This window comes from Drosophila tropicalis, unplaced genomic scaffold, assembly GCF_018151085.1.
Source record: "Drosophila tropicalis isolate 14030-0801.00 unplaced genomic scaffold, ASM1815108v1 contig_859, whole genome shotgun sequence".
NCBI classification, from domain to species: domain Eukaryota; kingdom Metazoa; phylum Arthropoda; class Insecta; order Diptera; family Drosophilidae; genus Drosophila; species Drosophila tropicalis.
This window is the reverse complement of record NW_027173353.1, coordinates 3671421-3689245: the sequence shown is the minus strand read 5'-3', so window position 1 is coordinate 3689245 and position 17825 is coordinate 3671421. Positions and strand designations below refer to the sequence as shown.

At 37.5% G+C, this 17825-nt stretch overlaps 1 protein-coding gene and 1 long non-coding RNA gene across 3 annotated transcripts; both read right to left on the bottom strand.

The window, feature by feature from the left end:
- Positions 1-935: 935 nt before the first annotated feature.
- Positions 936-1350, bottom strand: LOC137583282 (uncharacterized). Its single transcript, XR_011033389.1, has 2 exons — positions 1218-1350; positions 936-1158 (listed from the first exon to the last, which is right to left on the bottom strand). It is a non-coding gene; the product is annotated as an uncharacterized lncRNA (long non-coding RNA).
- A 425-nt stretch (positions 1351-1775) lies between these two features.
- On the bottom strand, positions 1776-16178 carry LOC137582868 (putative trypsin-6). 2 transcript variants are annotated; one of them, XM_068297597.1, is made up of 4 exons: positions 15746-16178; positions 15406-15679; positions 14975-15354; positions 1776-1870 (listed from the first exon to the last, which is right to left on the bottom strand). In XM_068297597.1, exons 1-3 carry the CDS (start codon positions 16147-16149, stop codon positions 14980-14982), a joined length of 1053 nt encoding a protein of 350 aa, XP_068153698.1. In that variant the 5' UTR covers positions 16150-16178; the 3' UTR covers positions 1776-1870; positions 14975-14979. The 2 variants fall into 2 exon arrangements, with proteins under 2 accessions (XP_068153698.1, XP_068153697.1); XM_068297596.1 differs by lacking the exon at positions 1776-1870 and having other exon boundaries at positions 14903-15354.
- Positions 16179-17825: the final 1647 nt, after the last annotated feature.

Genomic DNA, 17825 nt, shown 5'->3' with positions numbered 1-17825 from the left:
AAAGCTTTTAGCTTTGACCCAAACCACAGTTTTCATTTGTTTTGATTGCCCATAGACAATTGATTTATTTGCCTACGAATAGACATAGATAAACCTTTTTTGAATAGTTTTGATTTGGTATCTATTTTGTGCCAATTCATTTGATATTAAAGTCTTTTCAATTTAAAAATTGACATAGAAAGCTCACATCTTATCATTGACCACAACCATGCGAATATCGTAGATAATCTTGTAATATCGTATGTATAGGCCGCTGTGGCAAACCAGAATACATATGTATGTACATACATAGAGCCCATGTCTGTGGCTGTCATTTTACAAATTGATAAACTTTACAGTTATCATTGTTTATGTATCTTTCTTGGCCCAAACCCCACTTTAACCTCTTGACTTCCTTCCTTTTTTCCTCTGTCTCAATGTTTGCTTGGGATTTGCGAAACGGACCAACAAAAAACGTTCAAAAAACTTCCAATATTAAAAGGCAGCAGCATTTCTTTTCTTTTCTCCTTCCTTTTATTTTTTTTTTTTTTTTGTGTTGTTCTTTTTCTTTTTTTTGTTTTTTGTTATTTTGATAAATTGATTTATTGACTTACTTATTTAGGCGCTCAACGCTCATAGATAAACGTTGTATATATTTTTTTGTTCTGGTGTTCCTTTTGTTTTATGCGAAGGACCTTTTTGGCCAATTCTTCTCTGTTTTGTTGCATTAAACAAAAGGTCAGAGTAAATATTTAGTTTTCATTTTAACGTTTTGTAGTCCCAGGAGTTTCCATTTTTTCTTTCCTTTTTGTTATCTATCCCCTTGTTAGGGGCACTTATTTTTTTTGTTTAATTCGATTTGGAATGGGATATATAAATCTTGTTAATTGAAAAATATTTAAGTGGTTGAGTGCTGAACCTGCAAAAAAACGGTCCAAGAAGGATCAAAGTATTGATGTTTTGGAAAACATCTTTATTTAAGTACAATATGAATGCTTGGAATACATATTGAAGTATGCAGATTTAGGAAAGTGTTCCAAATATTTGAACAACAGCACGACGAATACCAGAAGACTCCCAGGTGGTGTTCAAGAGATAGCTTCCTCTTGGGAATGGGATCATTTTCGTCAGACGGTAATCCACACTGTCAATTGGTAGTCTTTCCAGTATAATGTTACGCTAATAAATAAAAGAAACATTTGTTGTGTTATACTTCTCACTAATTTCCATATACTTACAGTGACTGGGCATGAATGATTCAGAGTGGTATATCCATTTAAGAAACCATAGAAAAATGTGGCAAAAGGGTTATGAGATTTATTCGATATTAAGTTACAACCATCCAATGTGAGTTTCGACATAATTGGAATATAACCATTAGAACGCTTGAACAATTGAGCTCTGATCTGTAAATGAATCAAATACAAATTGAGTTAATTGGATTAACGGATGCTTTACCAACATACCGAAAATGCAGTGATGGGCAGCTGATGCAAAATAACTTTCAATGACATGTACTTGTAGGTTCGATTAACTGATTTCAAATAACAGTATTCAAATTCAGCGAATTGCATACCCTGAGACTCACATTTCAGATTCGTGAATTCAAACTTTGTTTGGATCTTGTAAAGAATTAAATAAACAATATATGAATTAAGAACAAACAAAAAAAGCAACAACTTTAAAACGAACCTTTTTGAAACAGACCAACAGCATAAGCGTCCAAAATATCCAGTGATGATTAAATAAGTAAATCATAGTTCAATGTTTCGATTTAAACTGATGACTATTTAGAACCCATGACAATGTAAATATAGCCAGAGCACAAACCAATTTTCCAGATGAACAACTTAATTGATTTGAATGGATAAAAATCCGATTATTTTAATACCTATGTACATATATAATTTTGAAAAAGATCTAAGATAATTTGTATGATCTGCAAACCAAACGGGTTTGTTGGTTTCGTTAATACTAATAAAGAGCTGTACCACATGGCGGATTGTTTTATGACCCATCAAGTTGGTCTTAAAGAAGAATTTACCAAGAAGAATATGTAGACAAAAATAGACCAAAACAACATCAAAATGTGAGAAAAAAAGGGAAATCTAAGCGTTCCCATAAGCTTCGGTATCAAGTAATTCAAATCAGCAAATTCTCTGCTCAATACCTTAAGCCTATGGCTGTTTATAATCCAGCTAGGCTGCGAAACAAATCTCGTTTTGAGAAAACATCATTGTTATGCATGTCAGAAAGAAACCCGCATTAATTTGCACACATGATTCGAATGGGGTTTCCTCTTTTCCCTTTTTTTTATTTTTTGCCGCTAGATTTAAGCTATATACGAGCTGAAAATTGAGTGCCCACGTAAATGGATTTTCAATTTTCCAATCATAATAATATTTGTAAATTAGCATTTTGAATGTGGCTTAAATTGTGCAGGAATCATTTCACCCAAATTCAATTATTTATGCCAACCATATGCTTTCTGTGTGTTTGTGTGTGTGAGTGTGTGGTAAAAATGGTCACAATGTGTCGACAATTGGTAATTCCAATTATTCGAGTAGAGGTTTATTAGAGACTAAACTTATGCATAAGAATATTCGCTGCAGCGCAGGCAGCGAGAATAAGAACGTAAAGCAGAAATGAAAGAATGTCCGTTACAATTCACAGATCGGATCATTCTAGAATAATATGAAAGAGATAGACATACTGCGGTGGTTATATACATATTTTTAACACTCCTTCTCAACGCGAAGTCTATCTTGTACAAAAATTATTTTAATCCCAACATTTCTGTAAACTTTACATGTTTGACCTTACATAAGTTCTTTGTTAATATATCTGAGGTCATACTATCTGTGGGAATGTATTTGATATCTATTACATTTTCTTTACAAAATGATATTTTATTTCAATATGCTTGCTACGTGAATGAAATTTAGCATCTTTAGCAAGACATTGTGCGCTCTGGTTGTCACTATAAATTATCAGCTTCGCCATCGGCCCGAATCCCATCTCGTTGATCAGCTTTCTGATGTATATCGCTTCTTTGGCTGCTGTAGAAAGTGCTACGTACTCGGCCTCCGTGCTACTGAGGGCAACCAGATTTTGCTTCTTTGATTCCCATGACACCGCCGCTCCAGCAATAAGGAATGACCAACCAGTGAACGACTTCCGATCGTTGCAATCGCCAGCCCAGTCCGCATCAACAAAACAGTGGATAGGAACACCAGTTTTGCTATAATGGAGTCTCACATCTGAGGTACCTCTTAGATATCTCAATACCCTCTTGGCTGCAACCTCATGTTCCTTGTGCGGATCTGAATTTCTCTGCGCCAATTTAGCCACAGAGTGTATTATATCTGGCCGTGTAGTCAACGCCAAATACAATAACGAACCAATGAGTGATTGATAGCGTGTCTTGTCCACCTGACCGCAATCATCGCTATCGCACTTCGTCTGGAACCCAACCTCTAGAGGAGTCGCGTTCGGCTTGCAGTCCTGCATACCATATTCATGCAACAAGCCTTCGATGTACTGCTTGTGGCCTATGGAGACATTGCCAGTCTTGCCATCTCGCTCGATTTCCATCCCCAAAAAATGATGGAGTTCACCGCCGTCGACCACATCAAATTCGTTTGATATGAGCTGCTTTATGTAGGCCACGTCGTCTTTTCTGGTACATGCAAGTATAAAATCGTCAACATATACAACAATAATAGATAAATACCCATTGACTTTGCTCGTGTATATACACGGTTCGCTTGCACACGGAACGAAACCAATCTTCAAAAGAACGCTATCCAACTTTTGGTTCCACTCACGCCCACTCTGTTTCAAGCCGTACAACGATTTATGTAGCTTGAGTACACGCTTGGGATGATCAGTATCGACAAAACCTTCAGGTTGTCGCATATAAACGTCATCTTGTAGCTCACTATTGAGGTATGCTGCAGAGACATCCATCTGGTGCAAGTGCATCTCGTGCTCCACCGCCAACGCAATCACCAGTCTGATTGAGGAATAACGTGCAACCGGGGAAAAAGTTTCCTTGTAGTTAATTCCATATTGTTGACCACACCCTTTTGCGACCAATCTTGCCTTGAAGCGCTGAACTTTGCCACTCTCATCTCGTTTGGTGGTAAAAACCCATTTACAACCGATAACCTTTTTGTTTGCAGGAAGATCAACCAAACTCCATGTCCTAATGTTTTCTAGGTTGTCATACTCCTTCTGCATTGCTGATTTCCAGTTTTCCGACTGCTCTGACTTAAATGCCTCATTTATACAGGTAGGAACAATGACGTCTTTCGCATCTAGTACATTCAGCATATTGTACTCTCTTCGTGGACGACCAGCACGCCCAGTGCGAACAATCTTTGGTCTCCCTGGCCCTCTTCGGGTATATGGTTGCTCCTCCTCAGCATTTTCTTCGTCACCACTTTGCTCATCAACAATTGGAATTTGCTGCTCCACAGATTTTTCTTGGATTTCATCATTATGCTCGCAATCAAGTTTTTCACTTGGCTGAAAGATTACCACATCTGACTCACATGATGATTCTCGACCGTGCTCCAACTCTTTCATGAACTTGTGCTCCAAAAACACGACATCTCGGGATACTACTACGGTCCTTTTGACAGGGTTGTAAAGACGATAAGCCTTGGCAGTCTCGGAGTAACCTACCAAAATATGCTGCTTCCCTTTCGCTGAAAACTTGTTCTTATGAGTTTTATCTAAAACAATAGCTTTCATACCAAATACTTTAAGATGAGATACGCTTGGCTTTTTCCCATACCAAACCTCGTATGGAGTATTGTCAGGCAAAGTTGCAGTTTCTGCTCTGTTCCGTAAATATGCAGCCGTCATTATCGCCTCTCCCCAAAAAGATTCGCCAACTCCAGCATGCACTATCATGCTTCGCGCCATCTCCACCAAGGTTCTATTTGCGCGCTCCGCCACACCATTTTGTTGTGGAGTGTGGGGAACAGTGAGTTGTCTTTTTATTCCATGACTCGATAAGAACTGTTCAAATACATCGCTCAGGTACTCGCGACCGTTGTCGCTTCGTATGGCTTTTATACGCTTACCCGTCTGATTTTCTGCTAGAATTTTGAAATCTTGGAATTTCTGGAAAATATCGCTCTTATTCTTTAACATGTATACCGATACATAACGCGATTTATCGTCTATGAAAGTTGCAAAATAGCGCGCACCACCTTGTGACGCTGTACGCATAGGTCCACAAATGTCTGTATGAATCAAGCCCAACAATTCCTTTGAGCGACTTTCCGAAAACTTCGGAAACTTCTTAACGCAAATTTTACTTTTTGCACACGTTTCACATACAAGGTCATTTGTACTACACACTCTAGCATTGAGACCATAGACCATATCCTGCTTAATCATTTTGTTCAAACTATCGAAATTTAAATGTCCGAATCGATCATGCCATTTCACCAGCTGATTTACATTTGCTTCTGCAGCAAAAACTGTTTTTGTTTTACTTTCAAACAAAAACAAACCGTTGTGTTTCTCTGCGATCATTAAATCACGATTGTTACTGTCTTTAACGAACACTTTGTTTTTGACAAAAATTACTCTTAAGCCATTTTCTGTTGCTTTTGATACCGAAATAAAGTTACATTGTAAGTCTTTTACATATAGCACGTCAACCAACTCGATCGTGATATTTTTGCATATTAGTTCCACTGTACCGCAACCTTCGGCTTCTATATAACTGTCGCCTGCTAACTTGATTTTCTCTTTGTGCTCACGCATACTCGTGAACATTGATTTGTCCGCACACAAATGAGCTGTAGCCCCGCTGTCTACACACCACGCATTTTTCGACAAACCGATTCGTGTTCCAGAAGTAGAGAGCACCGAAAAAGATTTTTTACTGTTCTTTTCGCTCGCGTTGTCTTTTCTCTCTTTCGAACTACACTTCGACGCGAAATGCCCGCGACGACCGCACAACCAACATTCAATGTTTTTTGGTTCTCTCATTGCTTTGTTCTTTTTACCGTTTTCTTGACGCGACGAATACATTTTATTCTCACTTTTCTCGGCTACTTCGCCAATCTTGCGTCTCTCTCCCTCTTCAAGCAATTTAATTTTTAGAGCGCTTAGCGATGGCAACGAGTCTCGCGTTTCTATGGCAACTACAAAATTTTCGAAATCATCACTTAAACTTGCCAACAAAATTATAACGAGCATTTCATCAGGCACTTGTTCCTGAATTTCACTTAACTTTTCTACGACATTAGAAAAATTATTCAAATGCTCTCGAATACTGTCTGTAGCCAACATTTTAGAATACAACAATTGCTTAAACAACTGTATTTTTCTAGCCGGACCGGAGGGCATGTGAATCGCGGACAACTTTGCCCATGCCTCGTTCGCGGTTTTACAATGTTTTATACCGTTGATCTGCGACGGACTTACGCACAACAAAATACTTGCGAGGGCTTTCTCGTCTTTACTGTCAAACAACTCCTTTTGTTCAGCCGTATCAGACGCCACTTTTTTTAACCGACCACATGTCACCGACCACAAATCAGAATGAATCAACAGACTTTTCATCTGTACTGACCATACACTATAATTTTCACCATCTAGTTTTTCGATTGAAAATTGTGTACTCATCTTGAACAAATTAGTTAATCACAAACTTTAATTAACAAAACGAATCTCTTACAAGTCTTTCCGACTAACCCGCACAGTTTTACTTTCTGCTGCCTGGGCCCATAACCTATTCGAGTAGAGGTTTATTAGAGACTAAACTTATGCATAAGAATATTCGCTGCAGCGCAGGCAGCGAGAATAAGAACGTAAAGCAGAAATGAAAGAATGTCCGTTACAATTCACAGATCGGATCATTCTAGAATAATATGAAAGAGATAGACATACTGCGGTGGTTATATACATATTTTTAACACCAATAGTAGGCGGCTTTGTATGTAACAACCAAGAAATGCAATTCTCAAAAAAAAAGTTAATTAAAAGAGCAATCAAGCGTAGGCAAGGATACGGGAATGGCAATGGAGGCAGGCAATGGAGACGAACTGCAGTGCTGCAGTGCAACGACAAAGAACGACCAGAAACCAGGGACGAGCTTTGAAACAAGCCCAACATGGCCATGCATCAAAATGGAGGACACATATGTTGCCTCTGGTTCTTGTACATAAAGTCTTAGCACAAAATATATATATATACATATGTATATATACACTGTGTGTATGTATTTACCTCCTCTGTCATCCTTTCGGCTCGCACAAATTGCTGCAATTATAGGCGCCATAAATTATAAAAATGTTGACGCTAAAGTGGAAAGCGCTGCAAGACAAGGTCGCTTTATGAGTCGAAGGATGTAAAAATGATTTTAATTGATTTCCTTGGTTGGCCCTTGTAGTCCTTGTTGTTCCTGTTTGCCTCTTCTTGTCGCAGACAATTCAATTTTTATTGCTTGCCATTATCCCCTACCCTATTAAATCTGTGTGTTTTTCCTAGCAACTCATGATTTATAATGCTGTAATAATCTCGGTGGATAATATTAACAATGACATGCCCATGAAATATTATAAAGAGATCTGTAAATTTTTTTGAAATTTAATACATCTTGGCGTAATTAGTTAGTTATCAATTGTCCCAGACAGAAACGAGGGCGTTGGAATGTTCTCAAAGGAGTTGACAGATTCGGTTTTCTGTGTTCAATCAAATTTCAATTAATTGAATTAACATCACACACCTTGTCCCAAGTGTTTGTTGCGGTAATGGTCACCTTCAACTGTCAACACCTGCATCAATTAATTAAACATTAGAACTTATAATAATTACACGACGGTTGGTTGGTGATTCACCAATTGATTCTTGCGGTTGCCATAATTACCCAAACTCATCATTCGGCCCAAGAGTTTGATATACAGGTCCTTAGTCTTTGCTTCCTTCCTCCCCTGCCCAAAATTGCGTAATGTACCATAAAGATGGGAGGTGCCCATAGGCAGAAATATCGAGTAATTACAAACTATGACCTCAAAGATTTTGTTTTCCATCGTCTGCGTCTTCGATTCAAGGAGACTAAACGAAAATTACCAAGATGTTTCTCAAAATTTCTGATTTCATTTTGCACAGACCAAGCGAAAGCCGATTTTGTGGTGGGTGGGTGTTTTGGTGGTGGTCTTGGTGGTGGTTACTTGTTAGTTGTTTGCTCGTCGTTGACTGACGGCAACAGCAGCCAATTAAAAACAATTTAAACAGCATATTGTATAAATTTAATTTCAACCTCTTGGCCATCCCCTTGTACAAATTAAATTGCCAAGTTTTGCAAATCGTTTCCAATTTCTCTCTTGTGGTTTGTGTCTGCTCTTTCATTAGTTGCTAAATTATATTTATTTATTAATTTAAATTGCATTGGGCCGAGGTTTAAGTTGGCATGACAGGCGAAAAGAAAGTTCTTGGCCAGGTTGAATATAGGAGATCTAAATCTTCTCGATAGGTGATCTAGAAATCTAACTTAGCTGAGGTGACATTCACATTTGGTTTATTCACAAGTATCTAATTAAGCTCTCATTTTAAATTTTAAATACAACAATTTCAACACAGAGTTTATTTAAAGTTTCAACTAAAAAGTTAACTTGCATATATGAAAATAATTTGCATTTTAAAAGTTTTTAAACAAATCATTTTTATACGCTTGCATCAAGGGTAAATTAAATTTCTTTTAAAGTTTAGAATTAAAAAAACATTCGAAACCATTTTTTGTTCTCATACTTTCAATCAGTTAAAAGGAACTTTCCATTCTAGTTTCTAGACCCCCATTAAAAGAATTATACAGGATATTTTCCTTTAAGCCTTCTCGGCATGGAAGTTTAGAGTATATTGATTTGAATGCAACCATATGCAGCATAGACCTTTTGAATTCAATTTTCTTTTACCAGACAAATATGTACATGTGTCTGTGTGTATATACATAGATATGTATGTATGCCCATACGAATGCATCTGTGTGGTAGTTTATGTATCTTTGGGTGATGGGCACTCTTATGTTACAGCTGCAAATGAAAATTGCAAATGAAACTTAACTGGATTTAGAACTCAGTATGTCTTGGGCATGGAATGGCTTCTACTCGTCCTACGGTCGATGCACAAATCAACTTTAAGTGCATGTAACTCACACACACAACCACACTCAGTTCGTTCGAATCGTCCCTTCAAACACTTTTCCAAAGGGGTGAGATGACTTGACTTGACTTGGTTGGATAGCCTTTGCTCTGGCAAGTGTCAAAGCTTCATGTTGTTGCATCAACATTATTTCAACTGCCACCTCAACCCCGCCGCCCCTTTTTTTTGTGTGTGTGTGTGTTTTTTTTTTTCGAGCTTGTTAAAGTGTCAAACATGAGTAAGAATTGTATGTGTGTATGTTTGGATTTTGGAACGTCGTGTGTGAGTGTGTATATGTGTGTGCATTTGTGGTTGGGTTTGGTTTTCCATGCGGTAGTCTCAGTTATCGCTTGGTTTGCGAAACTTTTACTTGCAATCTACGGCACAAGACTGATTAATTGCATTTCAAATGTTCGGTCCAACATTTGACAGCTTGAAAGTTTTGTCCTGTGTGATGGGTGGGTGGGCAATTCGGTGGCTCAACCACAAGTGCAAACAAGCCAATTCATTAGCACTACTCCAATCCAAATTCGAATTATCGCACACACACACACACAAACACATATATTCGTACATTGTGGTCTACTGAAAACTCCACAGAAAAAAATTTACTCGTAAACTTTTTCAATTTCATATGCCGTACTTATAGGAAAAAAAAAAATACCAAAAAAATAAAACCTGAAAGCTTAACCAACGCGATGGAAATGTAGACATTGCCCACCCACACACACACACACACACACACACACACACACACACACACACCCATATTGGCATATCCTTGTTCACGTAGACAGTATTAGAACTGGAAGTTTTTCCTACATTGAAACAATTTTTATGCGCAATGCGTGCCCTGGCTGCATGAAAAACAAATCGAAGATTAAGTGGCACGCGGACAATCGAAAGGATGGGGAAACTTTTGTGGTTGCCCTATACAAAAGTCAATTGTTTTTGGTATCAGGGATGGATGAAAATGCTATCAATGTCATGCCATGAACACTTTTCGCATATCCAAAAGATGCAAACTAATAATAATTATTATTGAGAAGTTTAGTTAAACGAATTCATACTAAGCTGAATTCAACTAATGTTTCTGTATATAATAGCATTAAAAATGTATTATTTATTGTATTATTTACTTTAATGAATATCGTGGAGGTAAAATTATTGATCAATTGACTTGCCACTAAACTTTCTAGTTTTATTAAATTTTTAATGGCGATCATAATGATTATGCGTCCCTTGGGTCAATTTGCAATGACCACACTTTACCATCCATTGCGAATAGAGCTAACTTTAAGGCTCTGCACACACAATAATACACTCACACTCACACACATCCACATACACCCACACACACACACTGACAAACACCTAGTTTTTCGATGTGGCACATCGTGCGCTTTTGATGGGAAAAGTTTAATAGGTTTCGACAATAAAACTTCACCTATTATGTAACAAAAGCTCTGAACGTTTACCCTCAGTAGTCGATCGGCTTCTATAACACACTACATACTTTCGTCGACTTTACTTTATTGGCAGCAACAAAGCCATGACAGCAACATGGCCATGGCGATAGGGCCAAGAGTAAGCGGAACAAGATGAAGGGCCGCCCTCATTACCATGCGGCACATGAGTAGCGGCACATGATGGTCCTTTGTATCCTATGTTTCTGCTGCTTCTACTTCTTCTTCAGTTTTCCTATACTCTGAACCATTCACAGTGCCAGTCGTTCACTTCACTTACTCTAGAATATCAAACCATACAATCCCATTGGGGTTTTGGCTTTTATTGCGCTTTGGCTCATTGCCTTCCAATATTAAATTTCAGCTTAGCTTTTGCCGGGTTAAGGTCCTTTCCATCTGCCCCTCTCCCCAACTGCCAAATTCTGTTTGGTTTGCTTGCTTATCTTTGACTTTGCATCTGGGCCATGTTTATTTTGAGCCTCCTGTGGATGTGTCTCTATTTCCCAGATAATCATGAATACCCATGCATATAATTAAATTTCTCTTCAGTTTTTTGTTTTATTTTATTTTTTTTTTTTTGGAATGTTTATTAAAATTGTTTAGCCAAAGTTCTCACCGGCTTCTCAAATTGCTAGCTCCAGAGAAAGGCCAAAAAGCTAGTCGAAGAGCAACTTTTTTTGCTGCAGCGTCACTAATGCTTCTTCTTGTGTTATTTGATAAAAAAAAAAAGGAAAAGAAAAAAATTGCTGGTTTTTCTTTCACGGTTATTCGCGCTGGCATTAAAATACTTTTGCATTACTTTTTTTTTGCGCCTGATAAAGGAAACAATTTGCAATGCAAAGGGCGGAAAAAAGCGTCAAAAGAAGAGAACGAGAAATTGCGAAATGTTGAATTGATTATAATTATAATTGTAAATTGTTTTCAAAGTAGACAATTTGAATGAATTCTCACAAATCTTTGTGACTTTGTGCCTGTCGATGTTGGCAAAGTTCTGTGCCCTTTTTTTTTTTTTTTTAGCTATAAATCAAAAAGGTTTGAATGGTCAACATGAAACGACTTTAATTAAATTTGTCAATATTGCTTTAAGAAATTGTTCGATCGATACGAAAATAAAATCCTGGGAAAGGAGCCAACTAAATCGCATTAAGCGGCAGTGGCAGCAGCAGCAGCAGCAGCCAAAAACATATCCATTTAACCCATTTAGGTTATTCCATGCCTTGCAGCTGTCACAGTCTAGCAATTTGAGATCCTTTGTCTTTTGAGTCCCTGACTGGCTAAGGGGAAGGTCATCTCCTCTCACTCTCTCACACACACACACACTAACATGCTGATGTGTGTGGGTGTATATAGCTAGACATTACTGTAAAATTTATTGTTTCCCAATATATGCAAAGGAGTAAACCCAACTCCCAAAGCTCTATTGAGTATCTGTATTGCGGTTGCCGCAATTGAATGTATGTATGTATGAATGTGTGTGTGTGTGTGTGTGTTTTGGCAGCAGCCATTTTGACACAAAATGTTGAACTTGTTTTGTCGGTCTATGTATGTCAGTCACTTGGGAAATTTTGGTACTGGCTGCTCATACCAGCTTCTCTGTGAACTTCTGTGTGCTCAGATGGGCCACAATACACCATATACCAAACCACACGTGCGATGGTCCATGTCGATGCCACTGATACTGCTGTCTCTAACAATGACAAACATATTCAAAACGAGCCACTGTCCCACTCTCGGGTCCTTTGGTACTCTAACACTCCGACACTCCGACACTCCGACACTCACACCACACTCACCGACTCCAAGTGGGGTAAGTTTACACATTTGCCGCATTATTTATAGCGTGCACAGCATCAGCAAGCATGTTTCAGTTGTTCAGTTTGGGTGAACGCTCATTCATGCCAGGATAACTGATTCATATACATATACATATGTGTGTATTTGTGTGCATACATGGCATTCATTTATGAAAAACTTGTTCACACAAAATCTCAACTCGGTGTTTTTTTTGTTCGATTATTTACCCAAAGATTTTCCTATACAAGAACATGAACTGGGAGCAACACAAGCAATGAAAGTGAATAACTAAAGAACCAAGAAAGAGTAGAGAAACGAATCAAAGAAAATGGAAAGATTTTTCTTTTAGTTTTCCCAATCGCCAAAGAATCGAAGAATTACTTTAATCACGAAAAGAATCAATAGTCAATAATATTTGCAATTCGTGATATATTATACACCATAAACTGTAAGGGACTTGCAGCAAGTTGCTTTTCTCCTGTTCCTCTCCATCTCCATTTTTATCTGCTATCTCTTACTTTCTCTAACACATATCACACCAAATTTGTGTATAACCGCGTTTTTGTTGTGGGAATATAAATGCAGATTCGAAAAGTGATATGATTTGTGTGGAATGAAATTATTTTCGCTTTTGTTATTTTCCCTGTTATTGTGTGTATGGTTGTTCTTCTTGTTTTTGTTGCTGCTGTTGTTGTTGTTGTTTGAGTTTATTTATTTATACGTTGTTCTTGTGCTATTTGTTGCTCCAAAAGTGTTGGTAAATCGATTTTATTGAAATGTCTATGAAATTAGATAGTCATCGATGACATTAGGCATGGCGTGTGTATGGCATATCGTTTTACTAATTGTTTTCAGTGCTTAACATCATCATCATCATCATCATGTTTATTGCCATCAACTAGTTGAGACAAAGGACAATAACAAATGCATTGACTAGGGCGCTTTTCTCTTAAATAACTTTAAATAAAAACTACAAACATTGGCCAAGATCAAATCGAAACGTCAAAGAAATCCAATTTATTTTCACCCTTCCATATAGTTGGGTGTAGTTTCATATCAATTGTACAGTGTCCATGTGCAGCTGTGCATTCAGTTTGTTTTGTTTAAATTTACTTTGAGATTGCAATTTACTTTACGCTCTGTTAACTACAATTTGCCATCTATTCTACTCAATTCTTCGAATTCAATTGAACAATGTTTCGTTATACCCTTGCCGAAGTTCAGACGTCTGCCCTTTCCTGTTGGTTGACTAAGGCATGACATTCAAGCTTGCAAGAGTATTCAAGAGCCTCTAGTTTTTTAAATTTTCCAAAGGGGCAGATGTAGATAGAATTTAAAAATGTCGCATTATCAACAAATAACACAGGTGGGCTTACTTTTGTTGGCTTAAATTTATAAAGTGTTCCTAGCAAACTCGAATGAGCAAATATTTAACACGATGAACTGAACGGAAATATTTTCTATGGTGGCAAAACGAGAGAACAAAACAAATATATGTCTTACAGTTAAGACGAAAATAATCATTGCTTCTTGAGACATTCTCTTAGTTGAACGTGTTGATTTAAGCAAAGACAAATGAAATTAAAACTTCCAAGTTTTCTCCCATTTGGGGTTCTTAATTTCCAGCTTGTAACCTCAACTTCTTTCCCCGCTAAATCAAGATGAAGCCATCAAAGGACTTGAATTGGGCAAAACAACAATTGTTACATTATCAGGCTATCGATGAAATTAGGAAACAATTGAAAAATACGCGACAGCGGTTGACTAACAAAAAGCAAATCTCTGCAAGTGAATCAATCTGTTAAAGATTACCACCAACCGGCTGGAAAGGACTCTATTCGGGATGTTGTGCCATTGAAATTCGTGGACTTGAACCATTATCTGTCCTCCGCTGTATAGTTATACATAAACGATTTAACGGTAGCGAAGATTTCCGTCAAACATGGTCCGCAATGGTTTCGGTACCAACATCTCCCCATCCTCTTTATTGGTCTTGAGAAATTGCATCGCATATAACGTGGATATTTTACGTTTCGATGGAAATTTCAAAAAGGCTCGTTTTGATAACTTTTGTATTGGTAATGAAGACACAAAATATAAATTACAGTCAGTTGGAAGTTCATGTCACGATTTACGCTACGATTTAAATGGAAAATTCTCGACATTCGATCAGGATAATGATAACGATATTTTGGTGCCTGGTTATCACCAGGCTCAAGTTCTATATCAAATATGTGCTGGGGTATAAGCCAATCTATAAAAGCCGTTCAGATGCTTATTCAACCAATATCTTAACAAGAAAACATAAAATTTGGTCCGTTCTTTTGCAGAATTTCTATGAAATATGTATTTCTTATTATAATATATATATATATTATAAAAAAGACCCACTGCCTTGACTTTTAAAATTAAATTTAGCAGTGTGCTAAATATGTAATAGTCTAACTACATATTCATTAAAATCGGACTAGAATTGGTCAAAATTTGATGTGTCGGTTTGTGTAGTGTAGAAAAATGAATTTTATTTTTTAAATTTTTTATGATTTAAATTTTTTTCTGATAATAATTACCTTTTTTAAAGTGTTATTGCCAGCTTAATAATTGCTAAAAGCAACAGCATTAGCTTATCGATGGTTACAATCGAACTGGAACGGCGCAAAGAAGCCGCAGCATTCTCTGCAATCCATTCGCGAAATTTATACACATCTGCGAATACGCTAGGAGCTTTGGATTGCCCCCAGATCCGCGAAGCGGAGACTACGCCTACAAGTTTGTTATTGCAGAACATTGGACCTCCAGAATCGCCCTCACATATACTAACCTCAAAATCGTTTTCAGTACTGGCGCAAATAGCACCCTTCGGTAAAGCTTTTCCATCTTCGTCACGGCATCCCGATTCTTCCCTAATAGTCATTATGGCAGTAATAAATTCATCTGGTATAGGACCCAACTGCCGAAATTAAAAATTAATATGAATTTAGGTCTTCGATACGACACTTACCGAAGAAATTCTACCCCACCCAAGAATATAACATTTCGTGCCAATATTTCGTGGAGAATCTGCAATTGGTATAATGTTCACAAATCCGTCGTTAAGTTTTAGGCCATCCTTAAGCTTCAAAATAGCAATATCATTGTCAATTGCAACTCGTTCATATTCTGGATGCACTATCCATTTCTCCACATTCAATATCTGAGCATTTTCAGTTTTCAATAGACGACGTGTAATTCCAGCTACAACTTTTATTTTGGCAGGTTTCACACCCGTTACTTCCCTGAAAAAAAAATTATAATAATTTTAGGAATAAGTGTGTAGAAGATAAATTAGATTAAGTACTCACACATCCAAACAATGGGCAGCTGTTAGAATGGCCTTTTTGGAGATAATTGAACCAGCACAAAAATGATTGTCACCAAAATATTTAAATGGCGATGCAGTGCGCAAGGATACCAAGTATTGAACCAGTGGATTAGTCGTTGGCCTAAAGCCACCAGTGATGAGAAATTCAAAGTCATCATCCACTGTGTCACTTTGCTTGCCTTGTCTTTCATCTAATGTCCTGTAGTCCGTCAAGGACGTGCTTTTCACCAAATACATATCCGTTCCATTGTTAACGTCATTATTGTCGTAGGCCTCACCGTCTGTTCGATTGTCGGTGTCTGTATTGTTCCATTGCACAGAAATGGTATTGATGACAAGAAGCGATAATGAAATAAAGCTTACTACAAATTTTAATGAAAACATTCTAGATCTAATAATTTATATTTATCAATGATTGACTACCAAATCCAAGCACTTTAGTATTACAGCGCCCAACTCAAACATTTAAATTCTGCAATGCCTACTTACAAGCATCACTTAGTCATCCACAAAGGAATTTACATCCTGTCCGCGATCCAGAGGCATTCGGGTATTTGGTACCTATCCAGGCTAGAAATTCATCATAATGCAATGGCTCTCAAACTGTTGGACAGTTGGAAGAAGTCATCCACTTCAGCTGCCATTTAAACCAGAGACGGACTGGTTGATTCCACCTCCATTTGATGATTACCTTTGTTAACATTTGCTTATTGTTCAATTAGAATAGATTGCAAATAAAATTAAAATTATATATAAAATAGTATTAACTAAGCAACTGCAATAACAGACAAAAATAGCCAAGTTATGCACTTAAACGTTTTGCACTATGTTGGCCAAAAGGCTAGAGCTGGCCTTTGCCTGGCGGCGCCGGCCAAGACCTCATTTCCTTGTAAAAGTAAGAGAGAAAGCATAGTTTTGTTTCACTTAAATGCTCCTTTCTGGCATTTAAAAGTTAAAAACCTTTCCTATTATTATACTATTATTGTTGGCACAAATTTCAGTAAGCGGCTTAAATGAATTTTCTAACACTTTGAACCGAACATGAGCAACAAAAGAAATAACACACAAGGAACAAATTTTAAACTATTGTATATATGTATTTTTTTAAGGCATTGGGCATTAGATTGTGTTGCCATTGTTGTTACCATTGAATTTGTTGCCCAGCCTCTGCCTGTAAAACGAAAAGAAACTAAGTTGACACATTTTCTGATTGTTTACAAATTTTTGGGTAGTCATGCAGCTGAGGGAAAGGGAACAGCAGTAGGGTAAAACATTACAAAGGGGGGAGCTTCTTTTAGTCCAAGTCGCCGTCGTCTCCGTTTTCTGTTTTCTGAGCAGGAAAACCAGGCGGCAAAGGAAAAACTTAATCCAAACTTTGCATAAAGGCATGTGGCAGGGATTTATAACCCCCACTATTTAGGTTTTTGGGTCTCCATTCATGCTGTGTTTGTGTGTGTGTGTGGAGAAACTTAGCCCAGGCAAGGGTTTAGTTTTTCTTTCGTTTTTGATTCAAACAAAAACTCCAACATGAAAGCAAAGATTTAGTGCGTGCCGGCATGAACTTGGATTGTGCTCAAATGTATTGTAGCAGATGCACATGGATATTCGCATAGCATAGGATATCAGAGTTCCTTAAGAAACGATTTTGGCCTCAAATTTTACTGTAAATTTAAGGTAATTGAGCTATGAATATTTAGGGAAATTAAACCTAAAAACGTACCTACCTTGAGATTATATGTGAATGTGACCTTACCAGGCTTTTTCTATGTCACATACCCTTAATATTGAATTATTTTATTTGCCATTCTATGCATTAGGTATTTTCTCTGTATCTTTTTATAGCCCCGAGCAACATATTTTCCTTTACGGCTAGGAAATTCATTGAAAATCACAATCAAGCCAACCAATTCACACCTGTGCATGTGTGTGAGAGTGTATGTCTGCGTTTATGACATTGATTGCCCGCACGCACAGTCGGCCGCCTCTGTGTGTGTGTTACAAACACTCGAGCAACAGACGTGCCAATCGATGGGTGAATGTGTGCGGGCTGTGTGTGGCCA